Source organism: Schistocerca piceifrons, chromosome X (assembly GCF_021461385.2).
Source record: "Schistocerca piceifrons isolate TAMUIC-IGC-003096 chromosome X, iqSchPice1.1, whole genome shotgun sequence".
In the NCBI taxonomy this organism is placed as follows: Eukaryota; Metazoa; Arthropoda; class Insecta; order Orthoptera; family Acrididae; genus Schistocerca; species Schistocerca piceifrons.
The window spans coordinates 302,275,853-302,289,163 of NC_060149.1; the positions used below are offsets into that span (position 1 = coordinate 302,275,853).

The 13,311-nt window shown below is 36.5% G+C and overlaps 1 protein-coding gene across 2 annotated transcripts in view; it reads right to left on the bottom strand.

Moving 5' to 3' along the window:
• The window catches only part of LOC124723136 (transcription initiation factor TFIID subunit 3), a 320,450-nt gene that overhangs the window by 183,196 nt on the left and 123,943 nt on the right, over positions 1 to 13,311 (bottom strand). For both annotated transcript variants that reach the window (XM_047248325.1, XM_047248324.1), the window contains exon 5: positions 3,087 to 3,263. In XM_047248325.1, the coding sequence (XP_047104281.1) occupies positions 3,087 to 3,263 (177 nt within the window). The remainder of the gene's footprint in view (positions 1 to 3,086; positions 3,264 to 13,311) is intronic.

Here is a 13,311-nt window from a genome sequence, read left to right on the forward strand (position 1 = left end):
TTATAGTGACCCAGTAGGATGAGAACAGGCAAGCACAGTGAAAAAAACAAAAGAAGACAACTCAACACTGAACTAGAAGTGGTGGAACTGGAACTAAGAATGAATGACTGCCAGAAAAAGAATGAGACAGGTCAACAACACTGAGATGAGAATGAGTAACTGGAACAAGAAACAAGACTGACCAAACAAGACAAGCCACAGTGAATAGTGAACGGCTGTTCCATGAACGAGATTGACTGCAACCGACGCGAATCAGCGTTCTTTAGAAATCATTCCTCAATCATTTTGTGCACTTCAGTGAACCATTCCTTTGGACCCATTCATTTGTGAATGACCCTCCTCTACAGCCTACCAACTTTTTTCTTATTTTTATATGAGATAATAGTTGAGTACTTGACGTTACCCATGTATGAATGTATTTCAACATTCTATTAGTCTATCTCCTCCTCCCCCTCTCCCTGTCCATCTGCTCCTTCCCCCTCTCTCTCAGTGCATCTCCTCCTCTTTTCTTTCTGTGCCCATCTCCTCCTCTTCCCCCTCTCTCTTCCCATCTCTTCCTTCCCATCTCTATCCATCTCCTCCTCTTTCCCTTCTCTGCCCATTTCCCCCTCCCCCACTCTTTGTGTGTCTACTCCTGTCCCCCTATCTGTGTCCATCTCCTCCCTCCCTCTCTGTCTGTCCATCTCCTCTTCCTCCCCCTTCACTCTACATCATCCCAATAAGAGGCTGGTGGTTCTTACCCCTACACTATTTATTTCCAGATCATAACTAATGTGTGTTCCAAATTTGATTGAAATCATTCCACGGGTTTAGGATAAGCTTTTTACCCATGGCTTTGGCCACAAGTCAACTATATTTCATATATTCCACACATATTTGTAAACATATTTCATCTGCATATCAAGCAAATATCGCTCCGCAGTTTTATTTTTACATAGTTCAATGTTTATGACAATGTATCTCTGAACTGTGTGCCGTACAATGATATAACTTCGCAGGTACATCCAGTGTATATTTTAATACCGTGAATACAGTTGGTAGTAAAGAAGTAATAAATTCAAGCATCATGCTTGCAAAAATGTAGTAAGCAATTTTTTCCTTTCATCAGCACTGTCAACAAGAAAAGGTTTAGTTAAGGTTTGAAATTGTGTGTAAAATTTCTTGCAAGTCACAAAATACTCTCATTCTCAAATACTGGATGAATAAAGTATAGGTATTTGTGTGTCATGGAGTACATTGATTTTTCACCCCAACCCCACCCCTTTCAGAGGTAAGTGGTTCTTATCCCCACAGCAGTAGTTTCCAGACAATAAGTGATGTGTGTACTAAGCTCAGTTGAAGTAAGTGCAATGGTTTAGGTGGAGAGTTGGAACATACATATACATACATATGCCCTTTTCATAATTTGTGTGGCTTTTTAATCTGCTAAAAAGAATACACATTCCCAATTATTCTTCTGCATTGTTGTATTTTATTTCAGTACTGTCCACTCCATTCTTATTAATGTATGCCCCACACTATATATATTCTTTCTGCTTGTCTAATAACCGCCTCATCAATTGTGTGTTGGAAACATAACATCACTATTCAATACCAGATATATGATTTCTGTTAGGCTTTGAGTCCCATTTTTTCATATTTCTAATATAGTTGTTATATAATAAATTCTAGCTCATATTCATATTGTGCTAGTATGACATGATCATCTGCAAATGTTAATGACCTCTATTGTAAGTCATCCACAGTTGATCAATAATCTTCAGTCAGCCACATCCACATACAAACTGAATTAAATAGGTGATATATGGCAACCCTGTCTGAATACTTTTGTGAGGTTGAATAATTTTTATCCTCTTTTAATCAACAACTACTGTCTAAGGACATTTCCATAATCATCTTTAACAGATGGTTATCCATATCTAGATGCTGTACAGTGTTGTTTTAGAATCAGTGTCACAAGTCTTTACTGGCTCTACGAATATGTGTTACTCTTTTTCTACAGCTATACATTTTTCCATTAGCTGTGGTAAGATAAAAAGGTTAACTGTACAAGATCTATATGATCTAGGTTCATTTTGCTCTTCCTCAACATAGTGGTCAATATTCTGTCTGATTTTCTTACATATGTTTCCAAATAATTGGCTCACTGTTTTCAACACTTACAGCAGTTATGGTCTCTTCTCTTTCCCTTGAAAATGGGAACTATACATTACTTTTTCCATTCTGATATCGTTTTAGTTTGTTGACAACTGTTAGTGATATGGTTTTTCTCTTCCTTTCTAGTAGTATCCTATAGCTGTCAATAACCCCACAAAAAGATTTCCAGGACCAAGTGTTTTACAGTTTCCTGTACTATAAATGATAAAGAGCTATCCACAAAATAAGATCTGTAAACAATTGAAAGAACACAAAATGTAACACATCAAAGCACTTTATAACAATATGAAGTGAATCTGACAGTTTCCTTGTTTGGAAGTGATTCCAGGATGAGAAATCCATCGAATAAGACATTGTTGGCACTTGGCTATCACTAATGGCAGCAGAGAGCTTCTATAAGGAGTGTAAGATACACTGTTCTGTTATGAAACATAACTTGAACATATATGACAAATATGGTAAAATAGAGTTAAGACTTGTACTGCAGTTCCCAATAAACTGTTTTGTTACACTAGTCTTATTTTAATTGACTAGTAGAGTCAGGAAATCTTTGTAATAATCCATAAATGACCACTTCAGAGCAGTTCATAACTGTAGCTCAATTAAGGTATCATGTCACCAATATAATCACATTCCTCCAGACTGCATGTCACCACTGCACAATAAGTACAGTCATGTGTTATCCATACATGGGAACTCTGCACAACTGATCACAGTTATACACCTATGTCTTTTTTTCTGCGTGTGTGTGTGTGTGTGTGTGTGTGTGTGTGTGTGTGTGTGTGTGTTTCATTTGGATATGGTTAGCACGATATGTATCATCATATCTTTTTCTTTTAAGAAGTACACATTTACAATGTTCCAGCTCCATTATAAAAGCACATACATAATATTTATGAGATAGGACCAAAAAAAGTAAAAAACTTTACCTCTTTTTCTTTACGTTTTTCTTTCTTTTCTTTCTTTTCTTTGATCTTCTCTTTGAGTTTTTCTTTCTTCTCTAATTTGATTTTCCTTTTTTCTCCTTTTTCTTTCTTTGCTTTCAGCTTTTTTTCCTTCTTCTTCTTTGCTTTATCTTTTCTCTCCTTTCGGTGCTCTTTCACTTTCTAGAAGAAAAGTAGAAAATTACACAGCAATCAGTAAGTACAGAAACGCACAGCAGCAATGTTGCAGAAAACCTCCACTTACATGATTAAAACAGCCCTTTTGTGTATTACAGAGCTTTAGTAAGGACTTTGGCACTTTAAATACAAATACATATGAATTTAGGTAACTTACAATATTGGTTTAGGGGTAACTTTTAGGCAAAACAATAAAATGGTCATGAAATAGCAACATTCAGTTGACATTACTGCTACTTGCGATATGACTGAAGTACTACAGAAAAGCCATGCCTTGGCAAACTTGGAATCAATATGTCAGATGTCACTTATGCAGTAGCAGCAGTAGATGGCAGCAAAGCATTAATTTCATTTCATAATTCTGTAGGATCAGCAGCTAAGTGTGAAACATATACTCAATTTTTACAGCAAACTATTGAAAACGTTACAGAATAGGGCAATCAGTAAAGCAAAGTACACATGCAACTGGTCAATAAACTAAATTTATGTATTTCTAAAACCAGTCCACAAGGAATCCAGCTACAGGATGTGAACTTTACAAGACTTGCCTATGCAAATGATGTAGCACTAATAAGTAGTTCCAAAAGAGAATTAATCAGAATGATGCAAAATTACTACAAAATTGCTGAGAAAACAGGATTACATGTTAATGAAGAAAAGATAGAATACCTGCCCATAAGAAAGAAAACCAGAAAAGAGGCACCTCTGACTGTAGATGGATTCAATTTCAAGACTGTTGACCACTTCAGGTACCTAGGAAGTCTTTTTAGTAATAACAACAGAACAGATATAGAAATAGATGCCCGTTTATCAACAGCAAACAAGACACTTTTTAGTTTCATCAAAATTCTAAGAAAAAGATCACTTAGCAGTAACTTCAAAATGCGCTTATATCAATCGACCATTATACCTGTGATGTTATATGGATGTGAAACATTAATATTTAGAAAGAAAGATGAAGAGAAACTGTTAATATTCAAAAGAAAAGTACTAAGGAAAATTTTTGGACCTGTATACGACGAAAATAACATGGAATGGAGAATAAGAAGAAATGAAGAATTAAGAGGGCTGTACAAACACTGTAACATCGTCGAAGGGCTCAAGAGGAGAAGGTTGAATTGGGCAGGCCATATAGCAAGAATGACAGAGAATAGACTACCTAGAATGGCATTCAACAGAACAACAGAAGGAATGAGAAGAAGAGGAAGACCCAGAATCAGATGGCTGGATAACATTCTGGAGGACACAATGAGGATGAACAGCAGCAGTAACTGGACAAACAGTGCATCGGACAGGCAGAAGTGGAAGAGGCTCATAGAGCAGGCGTATGGTTGATAAGGCCCTTGCCACATGTTTAAAAAAAAAAGTATGCAATATGTGTGCTTTACAGTATCACATTAAGTCAACAGCACTTTCATGAAACAATGCTATCTAAAGTTACTTTTTAATTTATCAGGATGAATGTCTACACACTTCCAGGTAACATAAAATTGGGAGATGAAAAATTCACGATCTGGGATATTATAACGGTGGAAGTGAAGACAACCACTGCTTTCTGAAACCTACCAGGACAGGATCACATGAGACCAAGAGGTGGGTAAAAGTGATCAGACAAAAGAGTATAAGAACTGTGCTCTGACAGATCAGGGCAAGGGATGTTGGGTTCAATTCTGGCAGTGCCATGAATGTCGAAAGGCATATTTATCAAATGCACAGCTTTAAAAATAAATAGATAAAATATAACACAAACAACAAAAAATCTGGGTTAACATATAATGAATCATGGAATGTCCTACTATGAATTGAAGTGAGTGGAGAGATATTGTGTAATAGCAGCACTACCAGACAGAATAAAAATAGCACACAACAGAGCAACATGGAAAGAATAGGGTTTCTTGCAAGGTTCAATACTTGGCCCAATCCAGTTCTTAATGTATATACAGGGCAAATCCAAAAAATACACACTTAAATAAAGATAAGCTTATATATTATCATCAGTGTTACAGTGGCTCAAAGCGATATAATTACAGTGAAGTGTTCAAACTGCAAAGCACCCACCTTCAAACACTTCGGAGCATGACGCTGTACAGTCAAGATCACATCTTCCACAGTGTGAGCCAACGAGCATTCCACTCTCATTTAAATAGATAGCCGAAAGGGCCAGTCTACAGGAATTGTGAAATGAACCCTGTCGTCCAGGACCACGTGCCACAAAGAGCGCAGATTCACCATGAGATGGGGAAACTCACAGGCATCTATTGTCTATTGATGCCTAAGTTCTGTAGTGTGTGAATGAGACCGACAAGAACCTATGTCATAGGGAAACCCAGTAAAATCCGTTTGTGGCCAAGGAGACATAGCAGTGTTAAATATGGTGGACCTAAGATCGGCCATAAAGGGAAACATTTATGGAAACTATTAATTCTGTAATAACTCAGGGAATTCAGCCACAGTTATTTTAATCTACCATCCTTCATAAATCTTCATGGTGATCCCAATTAAACTTTAATATTGATCATATCTATAATAGTTTAGGATTGACTGTTAAAGTGAAATTAACAAGTTTTGTAACAAAAACCTGAATGCTAAAATCTGAACACTTTGGTCGATCTTAATGATCGACATTTCATATAGAAGCGCATTATTAACATGACAAATGTTGTAAATATCAACTCTGTAACTTCATTTGTTTAAAGGATATAGTAAATTTAAATTATCAGTATTTTCAGTTAAGCATCAGATCATCATTTCCTCCACACAAAACACATTGAATGATGACCTTATTGAACCAACAGGTAATAGAACATTTTTTATAAAGTTTAGTGCATAATAGTTACTTTTGTTCTTTATTTATTTATCAGAAAGCACATTGGTGCCAGGCTACTGGCCATGTCATTCAAAGCTAAGAAGGATATTGTATTGGTTTTATGTAAAAGAATTTAACATTTATTATGTAACAGATATTATTGTTACTTTATTTAGAATGTGAAAGTGGTCACACTTTGATTATTTAAATATGTTAAAATGTAAAATAATGTAGACTGAGCTGTAGCCAATCCAATGGATGGCTTCAGGAAAGGAAACTGCCCTAGTCAGTTGAGCGAGGATATTTGGCGCGCGGGAAATGCGGCTGGGGACAGGCAGGGACAAGTGCTGGCGCAGATGTGAAAGCAGACAGTTCAGCTGGAGACACCAAAGGGCACAGTTTGGATGCAGACATGAAAGCGGACAGTCTGTCTTTAGGCAGCTAGGAAGTGAAACGAATAAGAAAATTTCGTGTTGTGTGGTATCACGGGACTCAGTCTCTGAGCAGTGAGCAGCCAATGCACTGTTATCAAGATAGACATGTGCATCCCTATGAAAGAGGGGTGCTGTACTATATTGTAGGAAGTAAAAAAGTTCATCACTAAACAAAGCAGAAATGGATGGTAAAATTACTTAGTTCAGCATCTCCAGGTACCTTCCACCAGTAGTCGTACCTTCAAAAAACAAGTCTAATTAGTCCACTTAATGATAACCTGCACCAAACATTAAGTCCTGGTCCAAAGCACTGACCACTCGCTCAACATTAACATGTGGATTTCACAGGGCCGACTACAAACAGTTATACCTGTTTAACATGCTATTTAATTTAAATTGTACCACATCAAACCATACCATTTTGGAAACAAATTAGCATCATGTTCCACCTGCATCAGAAAGCATTCACTAAAATGAGTTGTTCTGTCTTGGTCATCCTCATTCAACGTGTGCAACAACTGTGGAATGTAAATTTTCTATTTTACTCTGCGCAAAATACAGCTTACAGTTGCCCTACTCATGCCTGTTTCATATGCACACTGTTGTGCTGACTTCTGCGGTTAGCATGTGAATGCAACTAACAAGCCGCGAGGGGTAGCCGAGCAGTCTGAGGCACCTTGTCACAGTCCGCGCGGCTGTCTCCGTCGGAGGTTCAAGTCCTCCCTCGGGCATGGGTGTGCATGTTGTCTTTAGTGCAAGTTAGTTTAAGTTAGACCAAATAGTGTGTAAGCTTAGGGACCGATGACCTTAGCAGTTTGGTCCCATAAGATCCAATTTTTTTGCATCTAACATCTGAGCAGAAGGCTCATCACTAGTTGCTGTGTGTGGCCAAGCTGATCATAACTTATGCATCTCCATAATTGTTCCAGCAGTTTTGAACTTATCGCGAAGGCGAGCTATGCTTACGCATGTTGGTAGCTCAGTTCCATGGTCCTGACTCCAATGTCGTTGCACTTCACTGATGTTCTCAAACTTCCTATAGCATTTTACAATGCTTCTTCGTTCGTGTTTGTGCCATGGCCTCACTTTGTACACTGACATCAGTGAACCACAACACTACTACCACCTGTTGCTCAATCACTGTGCCACATGTTCAATCTATACCCACTGAAATTTCAAAGTGTACAGTTTGTATAGCCAGTTTTAAAGTGTATATACATTTTCTGATCTACCCTGTAAATGATATACCAAAGTCACAAGAGGATTCTTCAAAAGCTATGATGTTTATTGATGTTACTGATAAAAGGCCCAAATGTATCCACACTACACACAGTTAGGAGAACAAGTCACAGTTAGGAGAGCAAGTTTAAGCCAATTTCACTATTCACAATATACAGCTTAACTCTTCATATTACAAAATTTCAGAGAAATAAAAATTACTCACAGGTGCCAAAAGTGAGGATCAATGTGCACACATAAATTAAACTCAATGTGTGAAATTCCTTGGCATACAGGTGGTTAGGAAATTGAGGTGGCACCAGCATATGTATGTATAAGCCAACTACAAATTTAGATTCTGTTTCCTTTGCATTTACAAATCTGTTTTACTCTGTTGAGCTACAGGTGGAGCTGCTAGTGTAATTTATATACTTTCACTAAATTGTGTCCAATGGAAGGGTTCAGAATGGAGTTTTATATTCTGGTGCACAAGTCTTTTAACAGATTACCAGCAGAATTCAGATAAGAAATCGGATATCCTCTCATATTCAAAAAATTATTTAAAGGATTGTTTTATTAGTCACATCTTTAATTTATCAGCATATTTCAGCTGAGGGATGTAAACTGCAGTCAACATCTGACTTAGTTGATAATCTACAACTCGTCAAAACCTCCAATATGCAGAAACAGTAAATAATATATTACCATAAGAATCATGCTGGAAACAATGAAAAACCACTGAATTTAGAAAACCATGTAAATGTTCTGATGAAGGAAGATTTAAGATCTCATTTAATTTGGAAAATACTGCAAACAAAAGACTGGAACTTGCAACCACGTAACTTTATTTCTAATAGAAATTAGCTCCACTTAAATACAATAAAGTATGACATACACTACCAAATGTACACCTATACAAAGTACAAAACTTCATTGGCCATTCAACTGCTGAGCCTACAACAATATCTTTTCACAGATGCAAAACATGGGAGAGCGAAATGATATTGGAAGAGGTAGATGTTTGAGCAAGTACCTGCCTCTGTAACAGAGGTCACCAATGCATGCTAGCTTAGTGGTCCTCAAAAAGTAATTAGCTAGTTAGAATTCAGATGCTGGGAGAAATTTTCATCACCAACATTTGCCTGACAAGCAGAAGAGAGATGATTGGATGTAATTCTTGATAATCCGACTGCACATCAATGACCTGGGTTAAACCCAAACCTCTTTGGAGCGGGGCATGTTATACCGTTGACGGTGATTCATCCATTGGGTGTTGGTGCTATTCAAGAGAAGTAGATTGTATAATGGCATCAGTTTTCAGCCATTCCCTTCTCCTCTCTCTCAAGAACAACATAAGCATAAAAGTATAACCTAGACAAACTTATCATGGTCATTTATATGAAACAGTTACACTTAAGACATAACACACAAAGTTCACAAAGGAAAACATCCAATGAAGTGTAAACAAAGAAAATCATTATGGCTGAATACTCAGGGAACTTCCCAGTCAATAACCACGTGCGTGGATTAATTTCCACTGAGAGGCTGGCATTAAAGTAACTACCACACACATCCATTGGTTGAAGTTAGAAACATGCTGAAGGTAGATAGCACGGACAAAATATATTCTAAGGTTTAACTGCATGTTATTTTCCTAGTGTGAAAAAATGCACCAGCCTGAAATTCATGGCAATTTAAAAACTTATTATATCCATGACATTTAAAGTAACATGTGAGGTGGAACACATTTCAAATAAACTTAATGTAATGTCATGGGAATCTATGATAAACTAGAGACCGACTTGAGGACTACATATATTGTTGACAAAAGTGTAGTAGTTGGTTTTGGGAATGGAAAAATCACATAACAAAGGAATTTTCACTATATTCTTCCCAGATATGAGTGCTATAAACTACCTACTGTGCATGGCTGCACAATCTGGTATCCATAATGAAGAGCAAAACAGAAAAATACACAGCAGCTTCACTTTACAACTTCTGGTGTGATAGAAAAGAAATTCCACTCTGTTTTAATCTCTACTATGAATGATAAGAAGTGGGTACGAGTGCTCACTCCACAGCAACGCTCTTCATACTGTTGAGCTGATAGTGTCTGCATAACCACTGAAAAAATGACATGAACCTGCAGATAATGGACAATCCAGCAAATGCCTTCACATGTTTCTATCATTATTTTAAAAATCAATCACTGTTGGCATTGCTGCTGACTGCTGAAGCAGTATCTACTCCATTGTGGCAACAGGAAGCACTCGGGAGTATCATATGTCTGATTTGAAACTGGCTGGCCGGTGTCAGCTACGTTGGCAATAAGTGGAAATTACCAATACACAGCATTAGACATCCCAATCATTGTAAAGGTTGATATATGTAGGACCTCATACCAGAGATTGATTAAAACATCACAAATTGGAAACATTTTAATTCATTGCAAACTGACAAGAGAAAAAAATTGAAAACAATCAGTACATTAAAAAACCATAAAGATGTTTGGAGAGATGACGTATGTCTTCAGTTGAGACGAGAAGAGTAACTAACAACAGAGAGGAAATTGCTCATGCATTCAAAGATTTCTTGAAATGTTTGCATAGTGCAAGAGGTGTATCAGAAACACACATAGTTAATAATAAAAATAATGACATTCCACAAGTACTACCAAATGAGGTATATAAAGATGTCTTGTGTATGAATAATGCAATGGTGTTGGAAGATATGGTGTTTCAATAGAAATTTTTTAAGTTTAAGGAAAAATAAAACAAAACAAACTTGCAAAATTATTAATACAATGCCCAGAAAAGAATGTGATTCCCAAAAATTGTAACAATGGTGTAACTGATCTACCTCACAAGAAAGGAGAAAAAGAGAAAAATTTAAGAAAAAGAAGGAACTAAAGGTCTATCTGCCACCTTTCCATAATATGCAATATAATCTGCAAAGAAGGAACAGTATATTTTAAGGCACAATCTGTCCTTACAAGTGGATGTATCACAGTAAACTACCTGCACGTCATGAACAGAATTAAGGACCAGCGCATCTGAATTACCAGCATCTCTGAAATTCACTTATTTTGAGGGAGATTTTTATTTAGTTCCAACAAAATTGGTACTAACATCACCTGAAAAATAAAACACTGATTCAACCTTTGGTGATAGAAGGATAAATATATATGTCAATATTAGAGCTTCCACTGGACATCAGGATGGAAAGAAATTTCAGAATGGACAGAAGAGTCAGGCACACAAAGTAATTGACAAGAGTAATATTGTAATGAACACGGGAATAAACACAGAAACATTTAAGAATATAGGTCAAATAAACATCATGGAACAGAAAATAGAACTGGGATTTGAAACAGAGCTTCATGCAGGTCAACACAGTAAATGTTACGAAACTGTACTGCAAAAAGTACATTTACTAAAGGGTAATCAATCTTAACTTAAAAAGAGCTGCAAAAGAAATCAAGCAATCTATCTCACTGCCAATGTAAACACTGCTACATATGCACACTTACAAATATGCTCTTAATACCAGTAATAAGAGAAAGGCAATGTTCCACAGAACCAGCACTCCATATTGTACAAACCAGCATATTTACCACCAAAACACTGCCAATGTGAGAAAAATGATCTCTAAAAACAAACCACTAAAATATTTAAACATGTGAAGATGAGGCTTTGTAAAAACAGCAATATTCCATATATTCTACAAACATCCAGTTGGACAATTCAGAAATTAGTAAAAAGATTTCTTATGTTTTTTCTAGAGTAAAAATGGACTGGACTGATTCACCAGAATCTTTCAAAAGATTTATTTCACTGCCTAATGGAGCATATATTCTGTGTGATATTGTAAACCTACGTTAAAATTTTAGCACATAATATATTTTCATATGACATTCAAAACATCCCTGAAAATGGTATAGAAGCATATACAGAGAAATGAACAAAGGCAAACATTTGATTAAAATTTTTATCTATCACTACAGAAACAAGCAAACTACAACAATGACATGGAATAATAGCTGAACTATTGTTTCAAACAATAGAAAACAATAAAGGGCAGCAACTGAACACAGTCTGAATGCTTTGAAGTGAAAGAGTAATTTCACAAGGATTACCCATCACAAATGTTAGATATTATAGCATTCAAGGACTTGAACGTCAAACATGGTTAATAGGAACTGCATAGAGACAGTCAATAGGAAGATGGTCGAGGATTTATTGAGTAACACAGGTATCATAAATCTGAATACAAGTAATGAGATACAAGTAATAAGAGATGGCAAATGCCATCACAAACACTGCCAATCTGTTAACCCATATTTGGAGGAAAATGTACATTTAAGCACGTGGAAAGAGGACAGCTACCAAAGAAAAGGTGAAAGTCTCAAACAAATGATAACATGAACAAATTAGTGTAACATGCTACATTCAGTCATCGAGTATAATTATATTATAGTATTAATTGTTAATTTCTTGAATGATACTTAGGGATTGCTTGTATTAGTGAATGTGCACGAGCTAGTTCATTGTACATTCTATGGATGTTATCGTCCACTTCCTGCTCACAACAGTCATACATCACATGATGTGTGTGAATGATTCACAAATGTTAAAAGTTAATGTCACTGTATTCCTGGGTACCACAGTAAATATCCCAGCAGTACTTTCCTAACTTAATTAATAATTTATTCAGATCGCAATACTCCAGTTACACACATTACTTCACAAAACATTACAACAAATGCAGACATGCATCCATTCACTTTCCACTGCATAACAAGCAATGGACTGACTAAAAGTTGAGCTCTTATGACATGGGAGGCACACTCACAACTAAACAACGGAAATTATGTTTTGTAACTGCCATCATTATAAAGATGTTTACTACATGAAATAGAGTATGCCTCAGTGATAAACTGCCAGACTATGGAAACCGAGGTCTCTGGTTCAATCACCAGGTTTTACTGTGGAAATTAACTGAAATAACAATTAGCATTAATAAATCTATGATATAACAGAAATTTAGTAAGGAACGTTCTGGAGAAGTATGTGCCGAGTAAGTGGATTAAGGATGGAGAAGACCCACTGTGGTTTAATAACAAAACTCAGAACACGTCGAGATAGCAAAGACTGTTGCACTCCCTGTTCAAAAGAGAATGCACAAATGGTGACAAGAAAAAGTTGGTACAGATTCATGCCCATGTAAGAAAATCAATGCACAAAGTATACACCAATTACCATTGTCATATCTTAGCAACAGATCTTGCCAAGAACCAGCGAAAATTGTGGTCCTATGTAAAATTGTTTTGTGGATCAAAGGCGAAGTTTTAAATTTCATGTTTAAGAAATCATCCATACTGGAGGATCATACAAACATACTGCCAACTGATCATCACAGAGGCTCCGATATGGAGAACATAGTCACAGGCATCCCTGACACAGAAAAGCAATTGAAAGAGTTGATAACAAGTCGCCAGGTCCAGAGATGATCTCAATTTAGTCTTACAACGAGGACTCTACAGTGTTGGCCCCTTACTTAGCTTGTATTTATTGCA